The following is a 12,267-nucleotide window of genomic DNA, read 5'->3' as shown; positions in this document are numbered from 1 at the left end:
CATATCACCCATTATTACTTTAAAAAAATGTTTTTTAATGTTAATTTTTGAGAGACAGGGACAGAGCACGAGCAGGGGAGGGGCAGAGAGAAAGGGAGTCACAGAATCCGAAGCTCCAGGCTCTGAGCTGTCAGCACAGAGCCCAATGCGGGCTTGAACTCACAGACTGTGAGATCATGACCTGAGCTGAAATCGGGCGCTCAACAGACTGAGCCACCCAGGCGCCCCAACCCATTATTTTTTACCGTGCCACACAATCATATTTGGCTCTTCTCATCACACACACGGGGCTCCGTGGTGTTAGTGTCACACCCCCTCAGGGAGATAAATCGTCCCCTTTCCCTTGACCCACCCCCTTCCCGATCGCGACCACAGGGTTACTGCCGGGACACCCTGGCACTGGGCATCCTGAAGATGAGCCACAGGGAGTGCAGGAGCCCTTATCAGAACTTATACACACTTCTCAGGCCAGGAGAGGAGACCATTGACAGGAGACAAAGCAGGTTTATTTAGGGTTCTGGGGCCAAGGATGCCTAAGGTCTGAGTTAAGGCAGCTCAGCTGGTTCTCATGGCCCAAGGGGCAGGTCAGGGCAGTGAGAAGGGGTGAGTCACTTCTGAAGCCAAATCTTTGCGTCTCAGAGTCCCTGGCCGGAGACCTCAGGAGTCAGTTCTGGGAGAGCCTAGGGGGACAGAGGGGTCTCTCCTCTCCGGAGGTCTTTCAGCTTTTGCCAGGATTGGGGAAATGCCCTGGGGGCAGGGAGCCCTGAATGCACAGCCTTCATTTCAGTAATGACCATTTAATTTGTTCCTTGGCAGACTGAAGAACCTAGGGGATAGGGAATAAGGTTGAAAGAATTGAGAGGGGGACTATCAAGCGCCTTCACACTGCAGTGAGGGCCGGGTCTACGAGCCCACTTTTCCTAAGTGTCCCTGTGACCCTTCGTCACTAGGTGGCACCAGCTCATCTCCGCCAGGCTTAAGTGGGGCTAGGCCAGCAACAGAGCAGTCCAAACTGGCTGCAGCCAGCTCCCGGCCCAGGCCGGAGCCTGCCGGGCCCTCCACCGATCGTGCCTCTGCCGCCCTGGGTGTGGCTGCAGGCCCCGTCTACCCACGGCACGCCACGCGAGCGCCCGCCCACAGTGCCACGTCTAGGCAGAGACTAGGCCCAGGCCAGACGCTTCCTGTGCCCGGACACCTCAGCAAACCCCTAGCTCTGGTCTCAGCTGGCAGTGTATCCTCAACACCCCACCCCAGCCCGCTGCTGATGTGGCACAGCTGGCAAAGCGGGCTGGCCCAGTGCTGTCCTGGGACACCTGCACTCAGATGCGGTCATTCTCACATCCTGCTGAGGAAAACTGCCTCGGTCCGGGACTTTGACAAATGCATTCGACTGTGCACACACAGTGGCAACACGGTGGGGACCCCAGGTATGTCCTTCAGTTCATCCCTCCAGCCATCAAGCCTCATTCCCCTCCACTGAAGTCCCTTCTTCCTGCACAGTCCCCCTCCTCGCTCTCGCTCGGCCCCTGGGGTTCTCCTGTAGTCCCAGCCAGAAACTTAACCTTCCCCTCATCTCGCATTCACTACCTACAGCTCCCTTGGTTTTTTTACTCAAGAATTCCATTAACTTGCCAGGTCTTCATTCTTTCCCCTTTCAGAAAAAAATAGAGGAGCTGGGCTAAAGAGCTTTCCATGCATTTGCTTTTCTGATTCTCATAGTAACTCTAAGAGGAGCGTCCTGTGATTGTGTGGGGGCCCCGAGAGGTTGGGTAACTTGCTGTGGGTCACCCAGCTTGCAGGGGGTAGGGCGGAACGTACATCCTGGGATGACTCCCACCAGCGCCTGTGTTCTCAACTGCTCTGCTCATTGCTCTCCAACCTCTTTCTGGCCTGAGAAACTGCCATGCGGCTCCCTCTTCCCGGTAAGGTGTGAGGAGGCACGGGGAACGGGGAGGAGGGAGCCGCATGGCAGTTTGCTGGAGCAGCAAAGGCAGTAAAGGAAGGGGGCAGCACACCTGGGGCTCCACACGGGATGGCTTGGGTCCATCTCTGCCTTAGCTATCACAGCAGGAGGTAGTTAGTGCACGAGGGCAGGAAGTTCCATAAAAGCAGGATTAGTCTGGGCAGAGAGACCTGTGGGCAGACAGAATGGAGGTCAAGCAGTCGGCCTGACAAGCAGGAAGTTTGCACAGCTGTGGAACCAGTCAGGCCACAGATCCAGGAACCGGTGCCCGGCCGCACATGCATCCCAGATAGTACCATGCAGGAGACTGGCCGGGACGGGCTTTTCCACAACCAGGTCATTCAGGGGCAAGGTGGCAAGTGGCGAGTGGAGGTGGTTAGATCCTGTCACAGATTTGAGGGTCCCTTAACAACCCCAGCAGAAACCCTGAACAGCAAGGGGTGAGGTGGTAGGAAAACTCCTATTTGCTATCCCTTCTGGGTTTGGGGGCCCATAAGTCCCCAGAATGCTTCGGGGGACAAGTGACCCAGCCATCTCCAGCGTGGTTGCTTACGACCCTGGTTTTTCAGCCAACTACACCAAGCCAGATGAGGTGGGTTGCTAGTAAGGCATGCATCATTTATTAATGCCCAGCTCTGTACCATCTTGGAGACTCTGGAAACCTCCAGTGACTCTCTCTGAGAGATGGCCTGTCACTGCCTCATCCCTTCCCTCCTGCACCCCTAACTTCTCAGCCTCGATAGTCCCACTGGGTCCCCCTGGGAGGCTCCCTCTGTCCCATTCCTGGCCAAGGCAGACAACGGGGGCCTACCTGGGCCACACTCTGTTCAGTCAGGCTGCTGTCATCTGCCTGCGGGGAAGCAGTGTCAGAGAGTGGTCAGACCAGGAGAGGGCATTGGGTAAAGAAAGGGAGGTGAAGGAAGGGAAAGGGGGCTTCAGAGGAGGTGGTGGGGTGGTGCAGTGGTTAGGGGAGCCAGAACTGCACCTGTATCACCGGTGAGGGGAAGCCCCACGGCCTGCCACTTGGAAGCCAGGACCCCGGGGCCCGTCAATGGGTGTATGGGGAGCAAGGGCACGAAGGGAATAAAGATGGGAGAAAAGGTTTCATCCAGACATGAGAAACCAAACTAGGCAGGGAGGGTCTATCTGTACCTCCACTCTCCAAACTCAAGGCCAAGGCAGCCATCTGGTGCCTTTTGGTGACTTTCTTTCTTTCCCCAGTCCATACTTGCCACTGGGGAGGATGGTGAGGTACTTGGGAATTCTAAAGGGGGGAGGGCAGGAGGAGATCGCTTGTACTAACTGCCATCCCCCCCGCCCCGAAAACTAGTAGTTGCTTCTGCTGGAAGAGTCTGGGTTCCTAGCATCCCGCCTGCGCCAGGAGGATAGGGGGTGGGGAGGGTGGGAAGGGCAGCCTGGGGGAGATGGGAGTGAGGGGCATGCAGGAAAATTCTTACCCTAAAATTCACCTTCTGGATCACTTGCTGGGGGTCGCTCTCCAGAATCACACTACAAGAGAGAAACCGGGAGGAAAATCAATGCCATGACACTCCCCTCTGCCTCTTCTCCCTGCTAAGCCTCCTCCCTCTGACCCCCACCCCCCTTACTGCATCCTGCAGCAGCCCCCCTCCCGGGGGTCCTCTCCCCCTGGTATTCCTCAGCCAGAACTCTCCCTTACTGTGGACAGTCCTCAGCTTTGGTTCCTCTCCACATCAAACCTGGTGACACACTTGGTTGTCACTGGGCAAAAGCTTTGAAACGGGGTGAGGGCAGGCCGGTCTAGAATGGTCAGAGGGTCAAAAGCAGAGACCGAAAACCTTTGAGCTCTGAAAAGTTCTATTCGCATTCTGGGTGTAGGGAGGGATTCAGATGCGGTGAAGGAAGGGAGGCCCCTGGGGATCCCATTTTGTTTCACTCTTATTCTACGCCACAGGGTCATGCTGTACATGAAAGTAGCGGGACAGGTAAAATAAGAATCTGGGGCGCCTGGGTGGCGCAGTCGGTTAAGCGTCCGACTTCAGCCAGGTCACCATCTCGCGGTCCGTGAGTTCGAGCTCCGCGTCGGGCTCTGGGCTGATGGCTCAGAGCCTGGAGCCTGTTTCCGATTCTGTGTCTCCCTCTCTCTCTGCCCCTCCCCCGTTCATGCTCTGTCTCTCTCTGTCCCAAAAATAAATAAACGTTGAAAAAAAAAAAAAAAGAATCTGCCTTCCGTTTTGATAGACCCAAGTTTCAAGGCTTTGCTCAGTTTTGCTCAGTCTTTCACGACACAGCGGGGGCACTATGAAGCTGTTGTGAGGATGCTTCAGGGTGCAGGTGCGAGGTCTGGCCGCTGTGGGTGGGACAGAGGCAGTGGGATTGACCAAGTGCCCCTCTTTACTCAATGAGGCTCCTCCAATGCAGACGCCGAGTTTTTCTTTCATACCAGTCCCAGGGAAGTGAACAGATACTTCTCGAAGAGCTTCTTCCAGGCCCTATCACTGGGGCACCTGGCAGCCCCTCACCAGAGATCCTTTCACCCATAAGACAGAAACATCCCGGGGTGCCTGGGTGGCTCAGTCCGTTAAGGGTCCGACTTTGGCTCAGGTCATGATCTCGCCGTTAGGGAGTTTGAGCCCCACGTCGAGCTCTGTGCTGACAGCTCGGAGCCCAGAGTCTGCTTCGGATTCTGTGTTTCCCTCTCTCTGCCCCTCCCCAATTCGTGCTCTGTCTCTCAAAAATAAATAAACATTAAAAAAAAATACAGAAACATCCCAGCCAAGGTTCCAGTCCTGGCACTGCCTCAACTGACATTCCCTGATTTTCCTTGGAGGGAAACTGAATTCCTCAGGGGGGCTCAGAGACCTGGAGGCATATAAAGCTTACATCCTCCCTTCCAAGGGCTCTTCCAAGGCCCTGCGCTTCATTTCATATTTGTAACAGTGTGTGCATTTGTGTGTGTGTGCGCGCGCGCGCGCATGTGTGTGGCTGTGTTCCTTAAAGAGGTTCCACCAAACTGCATATACTTCCGGTCCCACGAAGCCTGGGTCTTATCCCACTCACTTTGGGGTTCTGGCAATTAGCACAAGGCCTCGCCTCAACAGGCAGTCGACAGAGAGGGAAGGAGGAGGGAAGGAGAAAGGAGTCCCGCCGTACCCCATCTCCCAGAGTGTGTGTGGTGGTACAGTGTCGTGGAAAGAGCACAGTCTCTGGAACCACGCACATGGTGTTTGATCCTGGCCTTGCTGCTCCCTAGTCATGGGACCTTGGAAAGGTCCCTTGAATTTCTGAACCTCTGTTTCCTCATCTCTAAAATGGATGTTATGAAAGAGGCATGTTTTTAAGGTGATTGGTTTCTGTTATCCTTTGCCCCAGAGCCAGAATTTCCTTTTCTCCCTCAATATCAACGCCCCACCCCATGGAAATTCACTAATCAACCCTTCTCGCAAGAGCTCCCGGCTTCCCACGAACATCCTAGCATAGCAGTAGCATAGCAGTTTATTGAACGAGAGCCCAGAGCCGTGAACTTCACCTGCCTCGCCTCATTGAATCCCCACTGCCTATGAGGAAAGTAGTCAGTCCCCTATCCCCATCGGAAAGATGAGGAAAGGAAGGCTGAGGCAGAATGAGCAGTGGCCCAGGTCACGCATCTAGCTGAGGTTGGAATGGAGCTCTAAGAGCGGGAGGTATGCAGGCAGTAGGGAGAGATCTTCCAGAGAGGGGCAGGGGCCTGTGCTGCCCCTTTTTTTCTGGGCACTGGAGATCAAACCATTCCCCAAACCCTGCCTTTCAACAGTCTGCCAGAGTTCAGCATCAGATGACTTTGTTTGCTTGACTTTGGCTAACATTGAAATCAACCTCCATCCTCGTGAGTGGGGTGGGGGGATGGGAGCACTGGGAATATGCCGGGGTGGGGGGGCAGGGAGGGAAGAGTTGGCCAGAGAGCCAACAGTGTGCTTGGTACAATCTAGTGCTGTTGACCCTCAAAGGCACCTCCTGCTGTGAGTGTCCCTGAGCAGCCCCTCTTCTCTCCGGCCCTGGTCCTCACCCGCCATCCACAATCTCGTCCAGCACCAGGAAGGCTCCGTCCATGTTCTCCAGCAACCAGCGCTTCTCCACGTTCTTCCTGAAGGCAGACAAAGCTCCTGGCTATGAGGAGCTGAGTTTCTGCCTAGATGAGGCAGACTCTCTCTCCTTCCACCCATCCCCCCACCCCACCCCCGACAAGCACTGGGGAGGAGAACACCAAGGGCAGTGAGGGAGCACCTAGGCAAGGGATTCCTGAGCAGGTCCGTCATTATCTAGGATGAAAACAGCCTTGACGGTGTAGAGGGAAGGTTCCTGCTTCCTTAGGCCCTCCTCTGACCGACCTCCCACACGCGGGGCATTGACATTACACCCCCCCGAGTGACCCCTAATGCATTTCATGGCTAGGTTAGATGTCACAGCCATACTATACTTAATTGTCTCGATTGTGGACGTTTATTGTTGGATTATCCTGGTTTGCTTTACCCAAGCCATGTTCACTGGGATAGATACCAGGTAACTGAATGGGGAGGCAGTGGAAACCACCCTGGACTTCAAGGAAAAAAACAAAACAAAACGGAATTTGGGTCTCTGTTCTGATGTAAACAGATTGCAACCTCAGGCAAATCACCCAGCTTCTCTGGACCTCATTTTCTGGCCAAACCCTCCGGTGGCTCTGCTCTAGGTGGTACCACAGTGGTCCCGGGAAGGGCAGGGGCCTCGAGGCGGATGCTCTGGCTCCAGTCTTGGTCTTTTGGGGACTTCAGGAGGAAAGCAGAGGAAGGGCCCTGCCTCTGTGATCTATCAAGGCCTGGGGGATGAGGGCCTTGGAGGGCAGAGGACCTCACTCACCTTAACACGTGGTTCAGGGACTCAAACAGGCAGGTGAGGACAGACATGAGCATCAGCTGAGGATGGGTGGAGACGGGAGGAGGAAAACACGAGAGCTTGAGGTCGAGAAGGCCAAACGGAGAATCCAGAGCCTACCTGTGTGGGCAGCTGTCCCCTTCCAGAGAGGACAGGGCTGGAGACTGAGTGCAGCTGGACCTCAGGCGTGCGTGCCTCCCTGGCATGGGCTGAGAAGCACTGGAGTGCCCCACTGTGGGACACTGAGTGTACCCTTCCCCAGTGATATTTTAAGGAAGAAGCAAAGACTCCCTGCAGAGGACTTCACTTCTGGTTCCCAAGGACACTAAGAGGCACCGTGGATATGAACCATCCCAGAAGGAACCACTTCTGGCTGTTCCCCATCCCCCAGAGCCTAGAAGGAGGGGTACCAATGAGGAGCCTTCAGAACCCAGCTTCTACTCCGGAGCCCGAGCCGTAGACAGACCCTCCCCATCACCCCAACCTCCTGAATTCACCTCATTCTCGTGGGAGGAGCCCACCACATACAGGAAGAGGTCAATGCTGCTCTTGTAGACGATGGTCATGCCCCCGAAAAATGCAATCTCACCTAGAAGTGGAGGGGGCTTTCAGGTCTGGCCACCTCTGCCGGGTCCCTCCTCCTGATCTCCAGCTCTGCCGGTCTCCCCCTTTTTCCTCCTCTTTCCAAGGAACCCTTGACAAGACTAGCGCAAGGGACACTACCACCGGGGTGCTGTGTGTCCTTTCCTCCAGGCTCTACTCTATTTCTAGAGATCACCTCATTCTGAGGAGCCAACAAACCCAGTGCAGGGTTGACTTCCGCCCCCCGCCCCCACCCCCCGCACTATGTGCAATGCCTTGTGGGGACATACAATGCCACTGGCCTCTTCTGCCGAGAGAGAGGTCTTGCCGTGTTGGGGGGTGGGGTGGGGGGTAGAGCGGGATCGGGAGTGAAGGTTCCCTACAGGAAGGGAGAGAATAACAGCTGGGAAGGAGAGGAAAAAGAACCTCTGAGAAAAAAGGGGGTGGCCTGTGGGTACGTATGGCTGGTAGGGACAGATGTGTCCAGATGGAGAGGACGGTGAAGTGCATCTGAGAGTTCTGAGCAAGGAAGAGGCAGACACTTACTGTCAGTTCGGCTGGTCTTGCTGAAGACATTTTTCTCAAAGGCCATCTGCTCCTTCAGGGAGGGGAATGTATCATCATAATACTATGAGAAAGGGAAGGAGAAGGGGTGACAGGTTTCCACAGAGCCTGGATCCCCCCTGCACGGGCGGCAGAGAATGTAGGTGCTGGCCAACCAGAGCCCCATCTCCTCTGTTTGTTGCCCTTTAGGCCGTATGCTCACTGTTTCCCCATAGACACAAATTTTAAGCAAAGAACGTCGTAAGAGGTAGAGGAATTTTAAGCCCTGCCTTTCGGAGCCCTCTCCTGATTTCCTGGCGGCTTTTGGCCATTTGGCAGATGTGCTGTGCGCTAAGGACTGGGGTGGCCACTAGGTCCCACCGTTTCTACAGGAAGCGGAGTCTGCCGGAAAGATGGCAGAGCCAGGGGGCCCTTGCGACAACCATCACCGTCATGACAGCTACTTTATTATCCCCATTTTGTTGATGGGGAAGTTGAGGCATGAAGAAATCAGATGATCTCCCCCAACATCTCCTAGTTGTAAGGGGCAGAGCCAAGCAGGGTCTGACTGTAGACAGGGTTATGGGGAAGGCTAAGTATTTAAGGGAACGTTCCCAGCACCCACTGGCTAACTAAGCCAATGCTTTCGTATTTGGCTTTGGTGAGCCCGTTTCTCTGACTCAGTTTCTTAATCTGAACAGGGATGGGTCCCGCTGGGAGGAGGCCCTAGAGCCTAGGCATTGCTGGAGCACAGTGTGGTCGGCTGAGCTTTCAGCGTTCTGGATGTGAATTTTGCCACTTGGTAGTCCCCTCTGCAGGCATCTTAGTCGCCTCCCTGCTGGCCACTGCTGTGGCGAGCAAGCTCATTTGAATACCAGGAAGACAAAAAGTTTCAGTCCCAAACAAACAAACAAACAAACAAACAAACAAACCTAGAAGGCATTTCGTAGCTAGTTTAGGTGCCATAGCCCTGCTGTAGCTGATTGTGTTGACGACAGACATTAATTTTCTGGATTATCCTAGTTCGGTTCCCCCAGGCCGCGGAGGACACATACCGGACAACCAGATGGTTGGTGTAGTGAAAATCACCCTCCCGAGCTTCAGGTCGGAATACCTGAGTTCAGATCTGTGTTCTGATAGTGGTACTTGTGACCTCAGGCAACTCATTTAGCTCTCTAGACCACATTGTCTTCATTTATGAAACGAAAAAGTTGGATCGTCTGGTCTCTAAGATCTCTAAGCTACGTTCTCAGACTTCTCCGACTAAATCCTCAGTGTTTACCAAACTGTAGGAGAAAAGTGGAGGTTGCCTCTTTAGAGTTGGGGACTAAGACTCCTCGGCTCCAAGCTCAACACTCCACTGACCCCTCAGGAGGTCCCTTCCATGCCCAAGGTCCAGCTGGCCAGTGGAAAGAATGGTAAGAAGACATTTCAGGGAATGTGAGTGGAAAGAGGGGACTTCAGGGGCCAGCAGTCTGACAAGGCAGGAGGATGCACAGAATGATCTTTGGAGGGGGTCTAAGCCCGGCTGCTCTGAATCACAGAGCCCACAGTGGGGTCCTCCTGAGAGGGGAGTCAGCTGGGATGGGGACTTCTGTTTTGGGGGCTGGAGCACGGTGTGTTCAGGGGCCTTCTGGTGAGGGTGGGAGGTTACCTTGGCTAGGAGGCGGTGTCCGTCATTATCTAGGATGAAAACAGCCTTGACGGTGTAGAGGGAAGGTTCCTGCAACTGACACCAGGGGAGAGCTCCGTTGGCTCCTGACTCAAGGCAGACACCCTGCCATTGTCTCTATGGCATCTGCTGGCCCCAGGAGTCCATCCTCAGGCTCCAGCGACCCCAAAGGTCCACAGCTGGTTCTGGCCCAACCCTGTGCTACACGGGCCAACTCCAGCGCCTGCTCCACTCCCAGGCAGATGTTCCACTGCAGGCCCCGGGTGGGCGCTGTGCCCATTGGGTGCAGAAGGTCCGTCCGGGCCCAAGTTCTGTCATGCACTGACTGCTCCAGAGCCCGAGTCGGAGTGTATCACAGAACCTGGGCCGGGGGGACAGCGGCGCCGAGCCTCCTCCTTCCAGCGAACCCCGGGCCGAGGCTGGACCCGCGCTCTCAGCGCGCCCCCAGCCCCCTGGCCCGGGGAGGGGGGCTCCAGAAGCACGCACGTCAGCCGACGGCCCGTGGGACCTGGAGTCCCGGGCCGCCCCGCCACTCCTCACCCCTCCCGGCGGAACCTCGGGCCACCCCCACCCCCAAGCCGTGCCCATCACCTCTCCGAACTGATCCAGAACTTCACCCCACGCGCGCTCAAGCCGGGCCTCCTCGCGGGTCCGCGCCCGTAGAACTTTTTATCCCCTGCCCTGGCCCGGGCCCCCTCCCCTGGCGGGGGCCCCAAGTTCCCGGGCGCGGGGGCGCGGGCCGTGAGTTGGCGGACCCCCCCCCCCCAGCCCAGCTCCCATCGCCCGGGACCCTGGCGCCCGCCCGCTCCGTACCCGCAGCCCCGCCGGCTCCCCGGCTCTGGCTGGCGGCGCCGGGCCCCCGGCCTGGGCCGCCGCGGCCCCCTCCCCCGGGTGCGGACGTGGCCAGGCCTCCGGCCGCTGCATTCCGCTCGCCGCCTCGCGCTGACAGCGCCGCCCGCCGCCCCGCCTCCGCCCGCCCGGCCCGCCCTGCCCGCCGGGCCGCCCCCCGGAGGCCACCGCCTGCGCTGTCCCCGCGGCCCGCAGGCCTGGCGCCCTCCCCCTCTGCCCCGCTGTGCGTGTCTTTTCCTGTTCCCGGTGGTCCTTTCCTGCCTCCTGCCCTCCCCGCTCTGCCTTCCCGCCCACTCCGCGCCGCGCCCCGCAGCCCAGCTCCCTTCACCCCACTCCTGCCCTCTCTCCTCCTCCGCTCCTCGCTCCTCGCTCCTCTGGGTTCGGCCAAGTCCAGAGCTCTCCGAAGCCTCAGGCTGCCCCGGGACCAGCCCTGCTTTCCCCTCCTGCCTCCCCGCTGGCCCGTGAGTTGGGTTTGCGCGGGTGTGCGCAGGCTGTCCTGGGGCCAAAGCCCAGTTTTGTCTCTTGACCCCTGGTAGATAACTCGGGGACAAGTATCTCGAATCATCCTTCGGGTCTCAGGGGAAGGTTCTAGGAGTGAAAGCAGACAAGAACAGTTCTGGGGAGACCCTTTTATGCAAAATACTTTCTCCCACTCTTCAGGAAGGGAGCCGAGGTCCCTTCCTCCCCCCCCCCCCCCCTCCGCCGAATCTCTCAAGACACAGGACAGTTTGTGGCAGGACAGATGCCTCGCAGCACGAGTGCTTCACCAGGCATCAGGCGTTGCCATGCTTTGGTTTCTTTGGTCTAAATATACCGGAGTTCAAACGTTCACTTCAGGATACTTAAGGCCAGTGGGAAATTCACACTCCAGAGGTACAAAGTGAGTGGTACTTACCCGTTTACCCCTAACAACACCATGTAGGTATTTTGCATTTAAACACTGTTACAGGCGTCACCAAATGTAACTCACACGTGTGAGGGAGGTACCGTCACCCACATTTTAAGGGGTGGGGAGATTCAGGTTTTGTGTGACCTTATCAGGATGGTGCAGCTAATAAAGACTTCAGTTGACTGGGGATCGGAACCAGGTTTCAGGCTCAACGTTGGTTGTCCCTTCTTCTCAAGGCCTCTTACCCTGTGTACTGCACTCACTCATCCAGATGCCTGTCAAGGGGACTCTTCCTCTGCTGAGAAAGATCTTCTCACTATTCAAGTGTCACCTTCATCACCAAAGGGAACCTAACCCATGGAATCGAACTTGGTAGGTCTCTCCTGTTACATTCTCTGTCTCAGCACTCTAATTTATTATTACTCTTTATTTATTTTATTTTTTTAAGATTTTATAGGGGCGCCTGGGTGGCTCAGTCGGTTAAGCGGCCGACTTCGGCTCAGGTCATGATCTCGCGGTCCGTGAGTTCGAGCCCCGTGTCGGACTCTGTGCTGACAGCTCAGAGCCTGGAGCCTGTTTCAGATTCTGTGTCTCCCTCTCTCTGACCCTCCCCCGTTCATGCTCTGTCTCTCTCTGTCTCAAAAATAAATAAACGTTAAAAAGATTAAAAAAAAAGATTTTATTTATGTATTGTAAGTTTATTTACTTTGAAAGAGAGAGAGCTGGGGAGGGGAAGAAAGAAAGGAGAGAGAGAGAGAGAGAGAGAGAGAGAGAGAGAGAAAATCCCAAGCAGGCTCTGCACTGCCAACACAGAGCCTGATGCAGGGCTTGAACTCATGAACCGTGAGATCATGCTCTGAGCTGAAATCTAGAGTCAGACACTTAACCAACTGAGCCACC

At 56.0% G+C, this 12,267-nt stretch overlaps 1 protein-coding gene across 1 annotated transcript; it reads right to left on the bottom strand.

Annotated features, from left to right (window-relative positions):
- Positions 1-778: 778 nt before the first annotated feature.
- Positions 779-10,553, bottom strand: COPZ2 (COPI coat complex subunit zeta 2). The gene is made up of 9 exons (XM_047081572.1): positions 10,443-10,553; positions 9,612-9,686; positions 7,961-8,042; positions 7,330-7,421; positions 6,818-6,873; positions 5,988-6,065; positions 3,421-3,472; positions 2,775-2,813; positions 779-826 (listed from the first exon to the last, which is right to left on the bottom strand). The coding sequence occupies exons 1-9, from the start codon at positions 10,551-10,553 to the stop codon at positions 779-781; spliced, it is 633 nt and encodes a 210-aa protein (XP_046937528.1).
- Positions 10,554-12,267: the final 1,714 nt, after the last annotated feature.

Source organism: Lynx rufus, unplaced genomic scaffold (genome assembly GCF_022079265.1).
Source record: "Lynx rufus isolate CCGP_SWC_20201006 ecotype Redwood Valley unplaced genomic scaffold, mLynRuf1.p SCAF_18, whole genome shotgun sequence".
Taxonomy (NCBI): domain Eukaryota; kingdom Metazoa; phylum Chordata; class Mammalia; order Carnivora; family Felidae; genus Lynx; species Lynx rufus.
Note: the sequence above shows the minus strand (reverse complement) of the source record. Positions and strands in the feature narration are given on the sequence as shown.

Coding starts and splice junctions, on each gene's coding strand:
- COPZ2 (XM_047081572.1), bottom strand. CDS start 10,553: ATGCAGCGGCCGGAGGCCTGGCCACGTCCGCACCCGGGGGAGGGGGCC. Junction 9,687..10,442: donor GGGAGCCGGCGGGGCTGCGG/GTACGGAGCGGG, acceptor CCCTGGTGTCAG/TTGCAGGAACCTTCCCTCTA. Junction 6,066..6,817: donor TCCCTGAACCACGTGTTAAG/GTGAGTGAGGTC, acceptor GTCTGCCTTCAG/GAAGAACGTGGAGAAGCGCT.